Raw genomic sequence first — 19,999 nt, forward strand, 5'->3', positions numbered from 1 at the left:
ATTTAGTTATGGCTGATTTCATGTCCTGGCTTCAACAATAAATAAGCGACCTGTATCAGGCCAAGTAAGAACCATCACAACTATTGACTAAAGGAAAGATATGTCATCTAAACTGGGTCAAAAGAAGTGATATTCTAGGATTTTTGCTGGGGCTGTTAGAAAAGGGCATTTTCTTTCTGTTGAGAGTTTCTAAATGTAGCCTAAAAATATGTAGCCTAAAAGCTACTTTGGCCATTTTGCCATGACATGGGGAAAGCCCACCTGAGAAGAAGGTAAGCAGAGGAAAATAAACCATAAATGTGGAAATATTTTCCTTATGGTATTATTGAAGTGTGTATACACATCTCTGCCTGAAACCAGTAAATACTTATCCATTTCAATGTATAAGACAATAAATGATGCTCTGCTTTCTTGATTAAGTCAGTTCACTAGGAGTTCATTGTTAGAGTATGATTAATATAAATATACATTTCCATAAGTGGTGTGAATAAGTATTGTAAGATATTGGACTCAAGGGAGAAATTAGTATTGGTTTTCAGTACTAGGAAAAGCTAGTTTTTCTTTAGCAAGAATTTTTCTTTTCTTTCTTGGAGACTGTAAATTTTGCAATTAATTTTGTTTTCCTCTTTGCTAACAAAAAAATTTGTGACCTCTTTAGAGTAACTGAAAATTACTATTATGTATTTTGAACACTGACCCATTCCTCAGTTCATTTTATTTCATCCATATGTTTATCTTATTTTCATATTGTTTGTGTGTTGAAAGGGCCAGCTAAGAACTACTAAAAGAAGATATCTCAAATAATTAACACTAAAAAAAGAGATAACTTGTACTATTCAACTATCCAAATGTAGTAGAAAACAGAATATTCCTAAATTAAGAACATATTATCCAAGTGAGAAACAAATTATTAACTTTCAAACATTGGCAAACAGTTCAGAAAACAAAATTAAATGAAAAACCCAACAATGGAATAAATAAATGTATTTCCAATTAACTAAAATACCCTTTGAGTCCTATTTGTTTCATTTGAAGAAATGGTAAAAAAAAAAAGAGGTGATGAAGCCAAAATAATTGAAAGCAGGATCTCACAGAGATATTTTCATAGTAACATTGTTCACCTATGTTCATAGTAACATTGTTCACAATAGCCAAGAGGTGGAAACAATCCAAATGTCCATAGACAGATGGATGAATAGATACATAAAATGTGGTATATACATATGTTAGAATATAATTCAGCCTTAAAAAGGAAGGAAAGCCAGTCACATGCTACAACATGGGTGAAACTTGAGGACGTTATACTCAGTGAAATAAGCCAATCACAGACAAAATAGTATATGATTCCATTTATATGAGGTATCTAACGTGGTTAAATTTATAGAAACAGAAGGCATAATGGTGGTTGGGGGTTGTGGTGTGGTGGTAGAAAAGCAGGAGTTGTCTAATGAGTATAGAGTTTCAAATTCACAAGATGAAAATTCTGGGTATCTGTTTCACAACAATGTGAATATACTTCACACTTCTTAACTGTATATTTAAAAATGGTTGCGATGGTAAATTTTATTATGTGTTTTTTTTTAACACAACAAGAAGGGGAAAATGATATATTTTAGAGTTTAAAAATAGGTATTTTTCCAAGATGAAAGTTATGAGTAAACTCAGGCCAGACAAATCTAGTTTTAAATCTACAGGATAAAGAGTAGAGCCTACAATTTGGCCACATGATGTCGCTGTCTACCACAGAGTGTTCTCTAAGAAGAAAACCACCCAGAGCCCCATTGTCACGCTAGAGAAGCAGAACAAATAAGAGAAGCAGCAGGACTTGAGCAGAGACAAAAGAAGAGTATTTTAAATTTTGCAAAACATGATTTTCTAATTGGATCAACTCACTGAGGATTGGTAATGGTGTCTTCTATGAGAAGGGACGGGGAGGTTGGGCGCCTGCTTCTCTCCTTTCTGTTCCTGGTAGCCTGGGAGGCCGGGAGCGGCCAGGTCCACTACACGGTCCCCGAGGAGGCCAAACACGGCACCTTCGTGGGCCGCATCGCCCAGGACCTGGGGCTGGAGCTGGCGGAATTGGTGCCGCGCCTGTTCCGGGTGGCGTCCAAAGGCCGCAGGGACCTTCTGGAGGTAAATCTGCAGAATGGCATTTTGTTTGTGAATTCTCGGATCGACCGCGAGGAGCTGTGCGGGCGGAGCCTGGAGTGCAGCATCCACCTGGAGGTGATCGTGGAGAGGCCGCTGCAGGTTTTCCATGTGGATGTGGAGGTGAAGGACATTAACGACAACCCTCCCTTATTTCCAATGGCTGTAAAGTATATCCGGTTTCACGAATCGAGGCTGCTTGATTCGCGGTTTCCTCTAGAGGGAGCATCTGATGCAGATATCGGAGTAAACGCCCTTCTCTCCTACAAGCTCAGCTCCAGTGAGTTTTTCTTTCTAGATATACAGACAAGTGACGAACTAAGCCAGTCTTTGTCTCTTGTGCTTAGGAAATCTCTGGATAGAGAGGAAACTGCTGAGGTTAATTTGTTACTGGTGGCTACTGATGGGGGCAAACCTGAGCTCACCGGCACTGTTCAATTGCTTATTAAGGTATTAGATGTGAATGACAATGAACCTACCTTTGACCAAGCAGTGTACAAAGTACAATTGTTAGAGAACACCGCAAATGGAACATTAGTGGTTAAACTAAACTCTTCTGATGCAGATGAAGGATCAAACAGCGAGATTGTGTATTCATTTAGTAGTGATGTGCCCTCCACTACAAAAACCAAATTCAAAATAAATCCCAGCACAGGGGAAATCAGAACTAATGGACAATTAGATTATGAAGAAACGAAATCCTACGAGATTCAAGTCACTGCATATGACAATGGAAGTCCGTCAATGTCTGGGCACTGTAAAATTTCAGTAAAACTTGTAGACGTCAATGATAACATACCAGAAGTCTCAATAACATCTCTCTCACTTCCGATCCGAGAGGACGCTCCGTTGGGCACAGTACTCGCCCTCATCATGGTGTCTGACCGCGACTCCGGTGCCAACGGGCGGGTGATCTGCTCACTAACACCTCATGTCCCCTTCAAACTGGTGTCCACTTTCAAGAATTACTATTCGCTGGTGCTGGACAGCGCCCTGGACCGCGAGAGCGTGTCGGACTACGCTGTAGTAGTGACCGCGCGGGACGGGGGTTCGCCTTCGCTGTCGGCCACCGCCAGCGTGTCCGTGGAGGTGGCCGACGTGAACGACAACGCGCCGGCGTTCGCGCAGCCCGAGTACACGGTGTTCGTGAAGGAGAACAACCCGCCCGGCTGCCACATCTTCACAGTGTCTGCGCGGGATGCGGACGCGCAGGAGAACGCGCTGGTGTCCTACTCGCTGGTGGAGCGGCGGGTGGGCGAGCGTGCGCTGTCGAGCTACGTGTCTGTGCACGCGGAGAGCGGCAAGGTGTACGCGCTGCAGCCGCTGGACCACGAGGAGCTGGAGCTGCTGCAGTTCCAGGTGAGCGCGCGCGACGCGGGCGTGCCGCCTCTGGGCAGCAACGTGACGCTGCAGGTGTTCGTGCTGGACGAGAACGACAACGCGCCGGCGCTGCTGCCGCCTGGGGCGGGCGGCGTGGGCGGCGCGATGAGCCAGCTGGTGTCGCGGTCGGTGGGTGCGGGCCACGTGGTGGCGAAGGTGCGCGCGGTGGACGCGGACTCGGGCTACAACGCGTGGCTGTCTTATGAGCTGCAGCCGTCGGTGGGGAGCGCGCGCAGCCTGTTCCGCGTGGGGCTGTACACGGGCGAGATCAGCACGACGCGCACCCTGGACGAGGCGGACGCGCCGCGCCAGCGCCTGCTGGTGCTGGTGAAGGACCACGGCGAGCCGGCGCTGGTGTCTACAGCCACCGTGCTGCTGTCGCTGGTGGACAGCGGCCAGGCGCCGAAGACCCCCTTGCGGATGTCGGTTGGCGCCGCGAGCGTGGACACGGCTCTAGTGGACGTGAACGTGTACCTGATCATCGCCATCTGCGCGGTGTCCAGCCTGTTGGTGCTCACGCTGCTGCTGTACACGGCGCTGCGGTGCTCGGCGCCGCCCACCCAGGGCGTGTGCGAGCCCGGGAAGCCCACGCTGGTGTGCTCCAGCGCCGTGGGGAGCTGGTCGTACTCGCAGCAGAGGCGGCAGAGGGTGTGCTCTGGGGAGGGCCCGCCCAAGGCCGACCTCATGGCCTTCAGCCCCAGTCTTCCTCAAGGTCCAGGGTTATCAGAAGAACGACAACCCTCAGAATCAGAACACTTAGGAAAGGTGAGTCTTTTAATTTTTTTCCTGTCAATTTTAGAATTGTTCTATTTCCTTTACTTACGATTCTATTAGTTATTTTGATTCAAATCTCTGCCGTTATTTTATATCATTATCCTATTGTGCAATGTTTCAGGAATGGGTTGCAGAGCAATTCCTTGAATTGAGAACAATTTCCTTAAACGATTAAAAAAATTTTTTACATTTTGGCTTTTCCATAATTAAATCTTTCCATGAATAATAGGACCTTTAAGGATTGAAAAACACTCAAGCAAAATTTGAAAACTAAGTATTACCTACAAATGTTTCTTCTCAAAATTAAAAAAAATTACAAATGCTAAAATTTATAGAGTATGATTATATAATACTTATTTTCCATTTACACCATCCTTACATTCTGTCAGAGTATTTGAAATAAGACTATATTATGTATCTGAACATGTCCTAAATTATTCTTTCATTCAAGAATTCATTATCTGTTTATACAACAGTTAAAAAGTTCATTTTCCTTTTCTTTGTGTTTGAAAGCAGCCTTAATGGATCTTTTAATGAATGCCAGGACCTCTAAAATTATCTATCACCGTGTTTCCCTGAAAATAAGACCTAGCCAGACCATCAGCTCTAATGCATTTTTTTGGAGGAAAAAATAATATAAGACCGGGTCTTATATAATATGATGTTATATAAGACCCGGTCATATATTAAAAATTGCTCCAAAAGACGCATTAGAGCTGATGGTCTGGCTAGGTCTTATTTTCGGGGAAACACAGCATATAGGTCATTACCACACATGACATCACTTTGGAATAATTGCTCATTTTAGATATGACTTTCAGTAGTAAAATAACTTATTTTAGATAGAGATTTCACACTTGCAAAATCCTAGGAATTTTAAGGCATAGTAGAGAGTTAATTGAGAAAAGAGCCCTCTCTATGTTTTGTTTAATTAAAGCATCTTAACATTTAAAAAAAATCACATAGTGGGGTGGCCAGATGGTGGGACTTTTTCTTCATATAAGTGAGAGTACTATAACCCAGTGTTTATGTTAGCTGGTTGCTGAGTCATCCTTCCAGTATCAGTATTACTGGGCTAATGTATGCAGGCCTTCCACTGTGCAGAGATTGACAGCCTTCCTCTGGCACCACACTCTATACCTAGATAACCTTTTCCGTGATGTGACTGTGAGCTCACTCAATTTCACCTGGCAACACCCATATTCCTAATGAAGTTGAGTTTTTTCAAAAGTTAAGGACTGGTATTGGATGACTACATTTTCATTGGAAATTCCCGTGTTAGATAAGTAAAACACTAAGCTTGGCAAGTAAATGTTATACTTGGAAAGAAAATTAAAAAAAAAAAAATTCAACCAAAAGAAGATGTCGTGGGGTGAAATAACTGTCTAAAACTGTCTTCTACTATTTGGTTCTTAGTTACTTGCTTTTTTCTGCTAAATGTATTTGGATATCGAGGAATCATAGAAATAGTTTCTACTAAGTGATCCTAGCCATGGCCATTTCACAGATAGGCTAGAATATCAACTTCATCTGGGATCTTCTTTTACAGGAATTGAGTTTGGTTGGGAAATCTTGAGTCCATTTAAGGGTAGTCTGTTCCTATGGGAAACTTACTAGCTCCTTAGCATTGATAAGCCTCAAAATTCAGAGTATGTATTTCCTGGGAATCAGAAAAGTTCATCTGAGGCCTTATATCTTTATAGAGAAAAACAAATAGCTTGAACAAATGCGGAATAAGCTTTTTCTTTGGAGGAGTCGTCCCAAAGAAATCATAGAGTATCATAGCTATTCACCACCTTCTTGAGACTTGTGTGCAGAATGATGAGTGGTCAGGTGAAATCCTTCACACTCGAAGTCTGGCCATTGTGTTTTTGCTGTGGTAAATGGTAAGCTTTTAAAACTATATACCCGTGTGCCTAAGTATCTTCAGGAATCACAATCTATTGCTATATAAGTTCCTAGGTTTTCTTATTCCTTATTTACATTTTTCTTATGTTGTCTTAGTACACTCTTAAATGTCATAAAATGTATATTATTACAGTAAGTTGTCAAAGGTATGTCATTAATATGAAGTCCATGCTGTTTTAAAAATCTGTTTGTCTCTCATTTTAATACTAGCTATTACCTTTCAAGATGCATCAAAGCACTAACTAGCATATTGATCTCTATAATTATTTTCTAGATCCATGCTTTTCTAAAATAATTCAAAAGTGTTTACTTACTACTTCATGAACTAGTACAATAAAATCCGTTTGAAATTATGTAAATTTGATATTAACAAATATCATGAATATAACTTACCTGTTTACTTATTACTTGAGAAAATTTATTTAAAATATTTATTCATTAAAAATTGATAATTCATTCTATTCTAAATATAAATGATAAAATATGAGTAAGTTGCAATCCCAGCTTGCATTCAATGTGTACACAGAAAAAGAAACTGGCATGAAAACTTTTCTCCTAATACTTAAATCATGTATTTGATTTCATTTAAAAGAGGTCTGACTATAAGTAAAAATGTGGACATTCTCTTACCTCTTCAAATTCAACCTCTTCCCATGGATTTTCTCTGGTTAACTTCCAAATGCTCAGAGAACTCATGCCTCACTGAGTTCACTGAGATCTTTAGAATATTTTACTGCCTCGTCTTACATATGTTGAATAGTGAAGAATGTGCTAAAGATACTTTTTCCCTCTACTGATTGATTAAATAACCAATTCTTTCAAGTAACAACTTTTTAAGAAACCAGAATCCAGAAATTCATCCAGAGAGGAGATGATTAAATACACAGTTATTTCATGTTGTGAACATTTTAGGATACACAGATAAATTAAAATGTATAAATGGCATGGATATGTTAAAAACAAATATACTCTTACTTGGTGTGATGTATGTAACAAAAATCCAAACCATATAGTATTGTCATGCAGCAAATAACAAATTTACAAAAGAACTGCACTTGCACTGTAAAAGACTGACTTTGGTATCCTTATATAAATAACAGTTAAGACAGCTAACAGGGATATAGTCGTTGGATAAAGGACATAAGACATACTACAAATAAATAAATAATAAAGTGAACATATTTTACAAATTAACAATTGCCAAAATAACATAGAATATATGGATATATATTCATACATATTTTCAATGTTTCGATATATTGATGGCCACAAATATCAAAGGCATGCTTTTTCTATAAAATGTAGATTTCGAGGCCAAGTGGTTAAAGTTTTGGCTCTTGAATCGGATTGAGATCCCATCCAACCACCACCAGTTAATAGAGTTTTTAAGTTATTTAACCTGTATATGCTTCTACTTCCTTGTTTGCAAAAAGCGAAACATTAATACTCACCTCAGAGAGTTGTGAGAATTTAATGAGGTAACCCTATTAAAACAAATAGAACTATGCTTGTCTCATGGGAAATATATCCAATAGATATCCACTGCTGTTATAACAGTAATCACTATTTTACTATATTTTACTGCATGTCATGGATTGGCAGAATTGAAAGTGATGAATTAGTATAAAAGTTTTAAAGATACATTTTGATAAAATATAAAGACTTTGAGGCGTGCTTGAAGGAAATTACAATGAAAATAGAAATTTGGGAAAGTTCAAAGTATAAGGAAAAGAAGATAATACATTTAATACTTACACATTTAGCCACATGATGTCGCTGTCCTCCACAAGGTCTTTCACCACAAAAGAAATACAGCGTGCATTACGTACTCAGATGCTGCTTTTCCTCACCATCTCTGAATGTGGGGAAGGTAAGGTTATTTAAGAAATGAAGAATAAGGAATTTAGATTATTTTTAAAATTTTGGACCAATGCAAGAGCGACCCAATATTTGGAAAAGGTTTGCAATGGTGTTTTCCTGGAGAGAAGGTCTAGGAGCCGGGCGTCTGCTGCTCTTGCTTCTTCTGCTCCTCACAATCTGGGAAGCTGGGAGCGGCCACGTCCGCTACTCGGTCCCTGAGGAGGCCAAACACGGCACCTTCGTGGGCCGCATCGCCCAGGATCTAGGGCTGGAGCTGGCGGAGCTGGTGCCGCGCCTGTTCCGGGTGGCGTCCAAAGGCCGCAGGGATCTTCTGGAGGTAAACCTGCAGAATGGCATTTTGTTTGTGAATTCTCGGATCGACCGCGAGGAGCTGTGCGGGCGGAGCCTGGAGTGCAGCATCCACCTGGAGGTGATCGTGGAGAGGCCGCTGCAGGTTTTCCATGTGGATGTGGAGGTGAAGGACATTAACGACAACCCGCCGGTTTTTCCAATGGCAGTGAAAAAATTGTTTATTTCCGAATCCCGGCCGCCTGGTTCTCGGTTTCCGCTAGAGGGCGCATCAGATGCAGATATAGGAACCAATTCGCAGTTGACTTACAGCCTTAATTCCCATGAATATTTTACCTTGGATGTTAAAAGAAATGATGAGGAAATTAAATCCCTTGGACTCGTGTTGAAAAAACTTTTAAATCGAGAGGACACTCCTGAATATCACTTACTAATAATGGCAGTTGATGGTGGGAAACCAGAGCTCACTGGCACTACTCAACTGAAGATCACCATTTTGGATGTAAACGACAACCCCCCAGAGTTTGAGAGGACGGTCTACAAAGTGAGATTATTCGAAAATGCAGCAAATGGTACCCTAGTAGTGATTGTTAACGCCTCTGATTTGGATGAAGGAGTAAATAAGGACATTGTATATTCTTTCAATACAGACACCTCAGCAGATACTCTGTCAAAATTCCACTTAGACCCGGTTAATGGATACATCAGTGTAAAGGGTGACATAGATTTCGAAGAAACTAAGTTGTATGAAATCCAGGTAGAAGCGACAGATAAAGGAACTCCTCCAATGGCAGGTCACTGCACTGTTTTAATAGAAATTTTGGACACCAATGATAATGTACCTGAGTTGGTAATCAAATCACTATCGTTACCTGTATTAGAAGACGCTCCACTTGGCACGGTCATCGCCCTGATTAGCGTGTCCGACCTCGACACCGGTGTCAACGGGCAGGTGACCTGCACCCTGACGCCCAATGCCCCATTCAAGCTGTTATCCACTTTCAGAAATTACTATTCACTGGTGCTGGACAGCGCCTTGGATCGCGAGAGTGTGTCGGACTACGCTGTAGTAGTGACTGCGCGGGACGGGGGCTCGCCTTCACTATTGGCCACCGCCAGCGTGTCCGTGGAGGTGGCCGACGTGAACGACAACGCGCCGGCGTTTGCGCAGCACGAGTACACCGTGTTTGTGAAGGAGAACAACCCGCCCGGCTGCCACATCTTCACAGTGTCTGCGCGGGATGCGGACGCGCAGGAGAACGCGCTGGTGTCCTACTCGCTGGTGGAGCGGCGGGTGGGCGAGCGTGCGCTGTCGAGCTACGTGTCTGTGCACGCGGAGAGCGGCCAGGTGTACGCGCTGCAGCCGCTGGACCACGAGGAGCTGGAGCTGCTGCAGTTCCAGGTGAGCGCGCGCGACGCGGGCGTGCCGCCTCTGGGCAGCAACGTGACGCTGCAGGTGTTCGTGCTGGACGAGAACGACAACGCGCCCGCGCTGCTGCCGCCTGGGGCGGGCGGCGTGGGCGGCGCGATGAGCCAGCTGGTGTCGCGGTCCGTGGGCGCGGGCCACGTGGTGGCGAAGGTGCGCGCGGTGGACGCGGACTCGGGCTACAACGCGTGGCTGTCTTACGAGTTGCAGCCGGCGGCGGGGGGTGACCGCAGCCCGTTCCGCGTGGGGCTGTACACGGGCGAGATCAGCACGACGCGCACCCTGGACGAGGCGGACGCGCCGCGCCAGCGCCTGCTGGTGCTGGTGAAGGACCACGGCGAGCCTGCGCTGGTGTCTACAGCCACCGTGCTGCTGTCGCTGGTGGACAGCGGCCAGGCGCCGAAGACCCCCTTGCGGATGTCGGTTGGCGCCGCGAGCGTGGACACGGCTCTAGTGGACGTGAACGTGTACCTGATCATCGCCATCTGCGCTGTGTCCAGCCTGTTGGTGCTCACGCTGCTGCTGTACACGGCGCTGCGGTGCTCGGTGCCGCCCACCCAGGACGTGTGCGGGCCCGGGAAGCCCACGCTGGTGTGCTCCAGCGCCGTGGGGAGCTGGTCGTACTCGCAGCAGAGGCGGCAGAGGGTGTGCTCTGGGGAGGGCCCGCCCAAGGCCGACCTCATGGCCTTCAGCCCCAGCCTTCCACCTGGTCCGTTTAGCCGGGATAGAGAAGAGCAACTGGATGTGGATGTTGATCTTTCTGCCAAAGTGAGTAATTTTAAAAATCTTTTCAGTGTCTTTGTTTTTTATCCCTCCATATTTCTACTGCTTTGGAAACATTTTAACAGTTAATTACTCTGTTTTTGGTAATTAGAATTTTCCATGTCCTGGTTTTATGGTTAAAATGTTTGAAAATCTTGTGACTAATGTTTTTAAACCGAATCAGCAATAAGTAGTGTCAACCAAACTTACTGTTGTTGTTGTTGTTCTTAGATGGAGTAATAGAATTATTTTATCGCTAAGGTCTGGATAGGAACGAAATATATTTTCCTGGATGAATGCACTGTTTAGAATATTGACTCCAACTGTGGTGTACTAATCCCTGCACAATGTTTTAATAGCTTTTGCCACTTTTCATTTAGTGTTCTTACTGGATTTTAGTCCAAATGTCACTGGCCCATTTTATGAATTCACCCTAAATGAATTCCTTATTTTTTTTTGCTATTATTTTATATCTTCAATTTCAAATATTAGTTTTTCAAACCTGTTATCTCTAATGGAGTCTCTATTACTCACTGATTCATTTATCTGGAGTCTCAGTTTTTCTCTCTACTTACACATGATTTGTTTCAGTCCTTGTGCTCACATTTGGCAATATGTGTATTGCTGATAATTTCCCAACTGGGTAAAAAAATATAAACAGAAAACTTTTATTGCTTTTAGAATTGTATCTTTGTCCATCTTCAGTTTCTCAGTCCTTCTATTAGTAAGCATTAAAAAAATCAATAGGAAGTGAAATTTTAATACTCTCTTTATACCATGATTTAGAAAATACTCCTTTTGAAAGAATATTATTAATCTTAATGATTATTGTTTTCCATCTGAACAATTTGTTGAAAGTAATACTTATACCTAATTTAAAAATTATTCTACTATCAAAACTTATTAATCATTAATGTCTTTTGCATACAGTATTAAGGATGCTAATGTCCAAAAAGTTCAATAAGTCAATGTCATTACTGCTAGTCTTCCTCTGAATACCAAGCTGTTTATTAATGTGCCAGGTAGTAAGTACAAAGATCTAAATAGCTTCCCCAAATAAAATTGAAGTGAGATTGTTGTTTTCAGTCAATTGCCTATTTGGTATTTGATCATTTCTCCTAGCAAGTAGTTGGGCTCCCATTCAAGTTTCCTTGCTGCTGGAAACCAAAGCTTGGGCATATTAAAGACTGTAGAACAGTCAAGTATTTCTAAACCATAAGAGAAAATGAGAATATCAGCCTTGCTCACGGGAGGTATATGGGTCCCAGTTTACGTAATTAAATGGAATGCTTTTCCACACAAGTTATAAACTATAACTTTCTACTTCCTTGTTCAAGCTTCCTTACTCAAACATGGTTAATACTCAATGACATTGTGGGGAGGCTAACATAAAAAATAGCAAGATAGTCTCCCTTTTTCCCATTTTCCTTTCCTTTTTCTGGCACCATCCTTTGCTGCTTCCTGTCTAGACAGTATTAGCCACAGCATTTCCAACCTCAGTTTACTATTTATTTTATTAGACCTCATTTTCATCCTATTGTAAATAATAGGGTCATGCAAAGTTCTTGTCTCCAAGATAAGGGACTTCAGTCTAAAAATTCCAATTTTCCTCTTCAAATTCTTGACTGAGATGATTCTGAGCTGATTCTGATAAGAAATTTTAAAGACTTTTGAGTTTTTCTCTTGGAGGTGTATTGCTGCTATACCAGATGAGTGCTGAATAGTTCCCAAATATATATCCTTTTTATTCTTTGCATTCCTCATCTGTGTTTTTAATTATTTTACAGAACAAAGTAAATGGATAGAGTCCTTTTCACTTTCTTCCAGTGTGTTTGACACCTATGATCACTTTGTACAAATCTACAGTTTGGGTCCTCAAACAGTGAAGCTGCTCTGATTTATGTTTTAATTCAGAAAAAAGCACCTGATTGTGGGTCTTCATAGAATGGAACCCTAAAGCTATTTTCACTACACTGATTTCTTTTTTGTCCTAGACAACCATGGGTGAAAGAGGTTTATGGACATAATAGGCAAAGAAAATCTGAAAATGGCTACCATCATGTCCTTCTATATTAAGTTTCTTTATGTCAGAAAAATATATCATGCTCTATTTTTTGGGACTTATTCATTACCTATTAAAACTCAGATGTCTCAAAGATCATGACTGACAAGAACTGGAATGAAAACTAAGCTAAAAATCCAGGTTTTCAAGATGGAAATTGAAATACATATTAATTAGGGCAATATCTAAGGATAATGTTTTTGTATCTCTGGAAAATTATAGAGGCTGCTGAGATATCATATTTTCCTGACTAGCTATGTGATCACCTTAATTTAATGTGTTTTATTAGTCAGTTGGAGGGAACCAAACTATTCTATTAGGTACCTATTCAGCGAATACTAGTTAAGTGTTTTGAGCTATTAAACTATTAACACAAACTATTCTTTTTAAAGTTATACATACATACCAAAATGCCTACAAAAGAGAAATTAATATAATAAATGGCCTAAGTGATTCATCTGGATTCATAGTATATAAAAGAAAGTAAAGATACCTGCCTAATTGGTTTAATCATGAAAGTCATCATTAGTCAAGGAAGTTTAAATGGTTATGAAATGGGGGAAATTGCTTTGTGAAGCATTTGGAAATGATGGATATTTTTCAGGTAGGGGACAAAATGAGTATGTTTGTTTAGTGATAGTTTTTGTTTGATACAGCAAATTGTCCACTTTGACTAAAATATATGAGCAACATAGGAGAAAATAAAGTTTAGGCATATTAGACACTGGAGAATGGGCAAGTATTCATAAATCACAAGAGACAAAATGAGAATATCAATGTTGATGAAATGAAATGAATATGTTCCAGTGAATAAAATTATTTGGAATAATTTTCCACACAAATTAAATACCACAACATCCTACTTCCCCGTTAAAGCTTCCTTGCACCTTCCGCCCATAGATGATCTAAGGAAGACTTTCAACTAAATGCTGATGGTCTGTGTTTCCTTTTTCGAACATTTTCAAAATTCCCTTTCAATGGCTTATTCTTGGAATCAGAGGTTCCCAAGAGATGGGTTCTCTGAAGTCTTCAACACCTGGATTATGAAATCCAAAGAGGAACAGTGTCTCCCCATTAATAACAACCTTCCCACATTCTTGGGAATACATGAATTTTCCTAACCATCACTTTAAAATTGTAGGTTTACAAAGTGTATATTAACTACAATTGGGTCTCTGTAAATACTTAAAAACCTGTATGAAAAAAAGGATTTCCACTGGAGTAAAAACTGCCCTTGTGGTGAAACTAAGGATCACATTCAATCAGTAGTACAAAATGTGTACCCCAGTAGTAAAATGTGATTCTATTCTCCCAACGGCATTAAAGTATGTGGAATGGCTGAAAGAATAAATGAGAGGTAGCAGTTAAGAGCATGGATTTCCAGAATCGATTACTTACTGTTTGGAGCCACATGATGTCGCTCTGTACCATAGAATGATCTGACAGAGAAAAGAAGAAAAAAACTTTTCTGTTCTTACTGTAAAGAAGCGGCATCCACCATTCAGATGCAGAAAAATGGAGGATGCAGAGGCACTGAACTGAATGGTCAGAAGATATCGCTTGATTTTGAAATAAGATTCCTTAATGAGAATAAAGCACTGCAGGCTTGCAATGGTGTTTTCCTGGAGAGAAGGTTTAGGAGCCCAGCAACTACTGCTTTCACTTCTGTTCCTCATAATCTGGGAGGCTGGGAGCGGCCACGTCCACTACACGGTCCCCGAGGAGGCCAAACACGGCACCTTCGTGGGCCGCATCGCGCAGGACCTGGGACTGGAGCTGGCGGAGCTGGTCCCGCGCCTGTTCCGGGTGGCGTCCAAAGGCCGCAGGGACCTTCTGGAGGTAAATCTGCAGAATGGCATTTTGTTTGTCAATTCTCGGATCGACCGCGAAGAGCTGTGCGGGCGGAGCCTGGAGTGCAGCATCCACCTGGAGGTGATCGTGGAGAGGCCGCTGCAGGTTTTCCATGTGGATGTGGAAGTGAAGGACATTAACGACAATCCGCCTGTGTTTCCTGGAACACAAAAGAATCTGTTTATGGCGGAATCCAGGCCGCTTGACTCTCGGTTTCCACTAGAGGGCGCATCCGATGCAGATATAGGGGCCAACGCTATCTTGTCTTACAGACTGAGCCCTAGTGAATATTTCTCGCTGGAAAAACCATCTGATGATGAGCGGGTAAAACGTCTTGGGCTAATATTAAGGAAACCTTTAGACAGGGAACAAGCTCCGGAGATTTTTTTAGTGCTCACGGCCACTGATGGAGGCAAACCTGAGCTGACTGGCACCGTTCAGTTACTCATCACAGTGCTGGACGCCAATGACAATGCCCCAACTTTCGATAGAACACTCTATGAGGTGAAATTACCGGAAAATGTTCCTAATGGAACGTTGGTAATTAAACTTAATGCCTCAGATTTAGATGAAGGTTCGAATGGGGACATTATTTATTCATTTTCCACTGATATTTTACCAAATGTGAAATCCAAGTTCCACATAGATCCGGTTACTGGAGAAATTACGTTAAAGGGATATATTGATTTTGAAGAAAGCAAATCCTATGAAATTCTTGTAGAGGGTATTGATAAGGGACAGCTTCCACTCTCTGGCCATTGTACAGTTATGGTGGAAGTTGAAGACACCAACGATAATGTTCCAATAATGGAATTCAAGTCCTTGTCTCTCCCAATCAGAGAAGACGCTCCACTGGGCACCGTCATCGCCCTGATAAGCGTGTCCGATCTCGACTCTGGTGTCAACGGGCAGGTGACTTGCACCTTGTCACCCCATGTTCCCTTCAAGCTGGTGTCCACATTCAAGAATTACTATTCGCTGGTGCTGGACAGCGCCTTAGACCGCGAGAGCGTGTCGGACTACGCTGTAGTAGTGACCGCGCGGGACGGGGGCTCGCCTTCGCTGTCGGCCACCGCCTGCGTGTCCGTGGAGGTGGCCGACGTGAACGACAACGCGCCGGCGTTCGCGCAGCACGAGTACACGGTGTTTGTGAAGGAGAACAACCCGCCCGGCTGCCACATCTTCACGGTGTCTGCGCGGGACGCCGACGCGCAGGAGAACGCGCTGGTGTCTTACTCGCTGGTGGAGCGGCGGGTGGGCGAGCGTGCGCTGTCGAGCTACGTGTCTGTGCACGCGGAGAGCGGCCAGGTGTACGCGCTGCAGCCGCTGGACCACGAGGAGCTGGAGCTGCTGCAGTTCCAGGTGAGCGCGCGCGACGCGGGCGTGCCGCCTCTGGGCAGCAACGTGACGCTGCAGGTGTTCGTGCTGGACGAGAACGACAACGCGCCGGCGCTGCTGCCGCCTGGGGCGAGCGGCGTGGGCGGCACGATGAGCCAGCCGGTGTCGCGGTCGGTGGGTGCGGGCCACGTGGTGGCGAAGGTGCGCGCGGTGGACGCGGACTCGGGCTACAACGCGTGGCTGTCTTATGAGCTGCAGCCGTCGGTGGGGAGCGCGCGCAGCCTTTTCCGCGTGGGATTGTACACGGGCGAGATCAGCACAACGCGTGCCCTGGACGAGGCGGACACGCCGCGCCAGCGCCTGCTGGTGCTGGTGAAGGACCACGGTGAGCCTGCGCTGGTGGCCACGGCCACCGTGCTGCTGTCGCTGGTGGACAGCGGCCAGGCGCCGAAGACCTCCTTGCGGATGTCGTCGGGGGCCACGGGCCCAGAAGTGGCGCTGGTGGACGTGAACGTGTACCTGATCATCGCCATCTGCGCTGTGTCCAGCCTGTTGGTGCTCACGCTGCTGCTTTACACGGCGCTGCGGTGCTCGGCGCCGCCCACCCAAGGCGTGTGCGAGCCCGGGAAGCCCACGCTGGTGTGCTCCAGCGCCGTGGGGAGCTGGTCGTACTCGCAGCAGAGGCGGCAGAAAGTGTGCTCTGGGGAGGGCCCGCCCAAGACCGACCTCATGGCTTTTAGTCCCAGTCTACCTGACTCTGGGGACAGACAGGATCAGCAGCCAGCAACTAGGGATTCTCTTTCAAAGGTTAGTTTACGTACATGCCTTATTTAATCTGAACATTTAATCTGAAGTTTTATTTTCTTTTATTCTCTTAATGTCTTCTTATTTTAAAAGATTTCTCAGAGTGAAATTTTCTGACATATTCATTTACTCTTCTTAGCCATTTTAAGTAAAATATTTTAGAATTACCGCACACCCAGGTAGTATATGTTTTGTTTTAAATCTTCATTATTAAATGCATACTTATAAGTATAATTATAAATTTTGTGTCTACTATATTCACCTATTTATTATCAATTGTAATAAACTTTTTAGAGAGCATTTGCTTGTTATTTGCCTATAATTGAAAAGTGCACAGACAGAATTATATAGATCAATCAATTATTTGAAAGTAAAAACCTCCATTCCAGAAGCCACTTAAAGGAACCTGTCAAAACACTTTCCTTTTTTTCTCCTCCAAATATAGCTACAGTTTTAGCTTTATAACTATGGTAAATTTTGACCTTTTTCTTGAACTTTATATAAATGGAATTTCAAAAAATGTGTTATGTGTGTGCATGTGTTTTGTATTCCTCTTATTTATCATTCATCGTTCTATAGGATCATCCATAGTGCCATGTTAGAATTCATTTATTTTATCTCTAATAGTTTATTTTATGAATAGAGCATGAGTTATTTATTCCACTGTTGAGGACTTCTCATTGTTTCTCCTTATGCCTATTTTAAATAATGCTACCATAAATATGTTTGTAGAATTTTCAGTGCCGTGTGCACACTTTGCTCTATTATTTAACTAGGAATGAGATTAGTGGAACATAGAATATGGACATGTCTTCATTGTTAGTAGATATTGCCAAACAGTTCTCACAAATGCATTTACCTGTTTATATAATACTTGTGCTGGAGTGTATGAGATTTCCTATTGCTCTACATATCTCCAAATTATTTACATGGTTGCCATTTAGCTAGGTGTCTTTAGTATTCCCATTTTATGTTTCCTGATTTATAAATGAGGTTGAGCCCGTTTCTGTATTATTATTGACCATTTTTATATCCTATCTGTGCAATAGTTACGCAAGCCTCCTTCCTATTTTTCCATTCTGTTGTATTTTTTCTATTACTTTTTACAATTTTCTTATGTTTTGTACATAAACCTTTTCTACTTTGTGGCTTGGGATCAAGATTGATTTTCCACCAAGGACATTCAGTTGAACCAAGACCATTCCTTAAAAATGAATTCCACATATTTTTACAAAACAACTATCCATTATGTAGGCATGGTGTTTTTATATTCTAATCTATGAGTATTTAACTTATTTTTTGTTTGTTTTTGCATTGATGCCATGTTGCTTCTTTCATTTCCACCTAAATTTGTATATAAACTTCATAAAGACAAGTTGGTGAGGTTTTTATTTGGATTGCATTGAATGTAGGATTGAGGAATGTGAACCTAGTTGATATCTTTACAATAATGAGTCATTCAACTTTGGAGCATGTGCTTTTTATCTAAATAATCTTCAATGTTTCTTAATATTTTAGAATTTTCTGTGTAGAGGTTCTACACATCTTTCTTTAGATTTAGTCTTATGTATTTGCCATTTGTAGTCATTATAAATATCAACTTTAAGTTAAAATTTATTTCTGTTTAATCATGACACATATGAATATATGTTGTATTTTTGTATTGACATGTTACTAATTCTAGTAATTTATATGTGCTTTGTATTTTTCCATATAAGCAATCATCCAGTCAGCAAATAATGTGGTTGTATTTTTTTCTTTCCAATTCTTAATACCTTTTATATCCTTTGTGTCTTATGGCATTGGGTAGAACCACTAGTACTATGTTAAATAGAATATTAATGATATTAATATTTCTGGTGGTAAAGAATTCTGTTTGTATGTCAGAAATATACTTATTTCAAAATCACTTTTGAAAAATAGTTTTGCTGAGTATCAAATTCTTGTTGGAAGTTATTTTTTCCCCAGCACTTTCAAGATGACATTCCTTAGCCTTCTTTTGAGAAGATGGCTATCAAGTTTATTGTTCAGATATTGTGCGTTTTTTTCATCCGGCTGCTTTTTATAATAGTTTTTGATTTTCAATGGCTTTATTATATGCTTAGTTTAATTTTCTTTGGCTTTTATCTTGCAGTTTTTAAAGTTTCTTGAATATGTCATTTGATGTCTTTCATCAGTGTAGGAAAAGTTTCAGCGGTCTGCCTTGAAATATTGCTTCTGCCTCATGTTTTTCCTAGTCTGTAACTCAAGGGATATGTGTATTAAATTTTTTCACCATACCTCTTGTATCTTCTGTGCCCTGTCTTTTATTTTAAATCACTTTTGATCCTTGTATTACATGCTGGATTTTTATTCTGACCAATCTTCTGCTTAACCAATTTTCTCTTCTTCTTAGTTCAACCTACTATTAAAATCATTAATTGAAGTTAAACTTCAATCATAACACTTTTTAGCTTTAGAATTGTAATTTTCTTTTGAAATAGATTACAGTTTTCTGGTGAAATTCTTTATTATGTATTTATTTCTATACATTAATCACTATTTATTTGTGATCTGCTGGATTACTGTAATAATTGGATTATCTGCATGTCTTTTTTATTTTTCATTTTTTCTCTTGCTTGGTAAACCTGATAATGTGTTGAATTCTCGATATTATGCATGGGAAGTTGCAGTTGTTCTGTATGTAGTTATATTCCACTAGAGACGGATAAGGAACTTTTAAATATCTGACATATATAGATTTAGGGCATTTATGGAAAGACATGAATTGAGATAAATTTGTTTATCTTTTCATTTTTTTAACTAGTACAATGATGTCTGACATTAAAAAATCTTCTGAACTTTTTCAATCTCTTCTCAGCCCCCCCCAGTTCTATTTTGTAGTCTCACATAAAGTTAGTACAATACAGATTTTTAACTTACTTTAAAACCTTCTTCTTCCCCACCACTGAATGATAAGAACCAAGATTTTTGAAGTTGATTGCTGTCTAATTACCCTTTTTTCTTTTTTCCCCTGGATACTGGCTAATACTATGAGAATCCTATATACCTCACCAAGTTTCCACTCACCTGATCTCGGATTTTAAAACTGATAAAATACCTACAAGATTGTCATTTCTCTCAATTTAATGATAAGTAAACTGTGCCTCAGAGACATAAAAAACTTGCCTATGGTCACATGGATATTAATGTGAATACAAAGAATAAACCCAAAGGTTCTGGATTTAGAACTTGTCCCTTTCTACCATTAAGTGAGCTCATTTGGCACTAATGAAGGCAATGGGATTCCGAATACAAACTAAACTTAATTTACTCTCAGGTACTTTAAAATTTCTCTTAGATTTTCTCTCGAGAATGCAGTATAATATGAATATTTT

The 19,999-nt window shown here is 41.4% G+C and overlaps 1 protein-coding gene and 1 long non-coding RNA gene across 4 annotated transcripts in view; one reads left to right on the forward strand and one right to left on the reverse strand.

Annotated features, from left to right (window-relative positions):
* The window catches only part of LOC109451776 (protocadherin alpha-C2), a 165,459-nt gene that overhangs the window by 8,879 nt on the left and 136,581 nt on the right, over nt 1-19,999 (forward strand). The window contains exon 1 of one of the 3 annotated variants that reach the window (XM_088798662.1): nt 8,141-10,573. The exons of 1 other annotated variant lie outside the window; for it this stretch is intronic. In XM_088798662.1, coding sequence (XP_088654788.1) covers nt 8,141-10,573 — 2,433 coding nt within the window. Of the gene's footprint in view, nt 1-8,140; nt 10,574-14,213; nt 16,626-19,999 lie in introns of those variants that run through there. One more of the 3 variants, XM_088798663.1, reaches the window with a different exon arrangement.
* LOC148758282 (uncharacterized) lies at nt 5,602-9,378 on the reverse strand. Its single transcript, XR_016021351.1, has 2 exons — nt 9,252-9,378; nt 5,602-8,715 (listed from the first exon to the last, which is right to left on the reverse strand). It is a non-coding gene; the product is annotated as an uncharacterized LOC148758282 (long non-coding RNA).

This window comes from Rhinolophus sinicus, chromosome 5, assembly GCF_057876585.1.
Source record: "Rhinolophus sinicus isolate RSI-liver-muscle chromosome 5, RSI-T2T, whole genome shotgun sequence".
Lineage (NCBI taxonomy): Eukaryota > Metazoa > Chordata > Mammalia > Chiroptera > Rhinolophidae > Rhinolophus > Rhinolophus sinicus.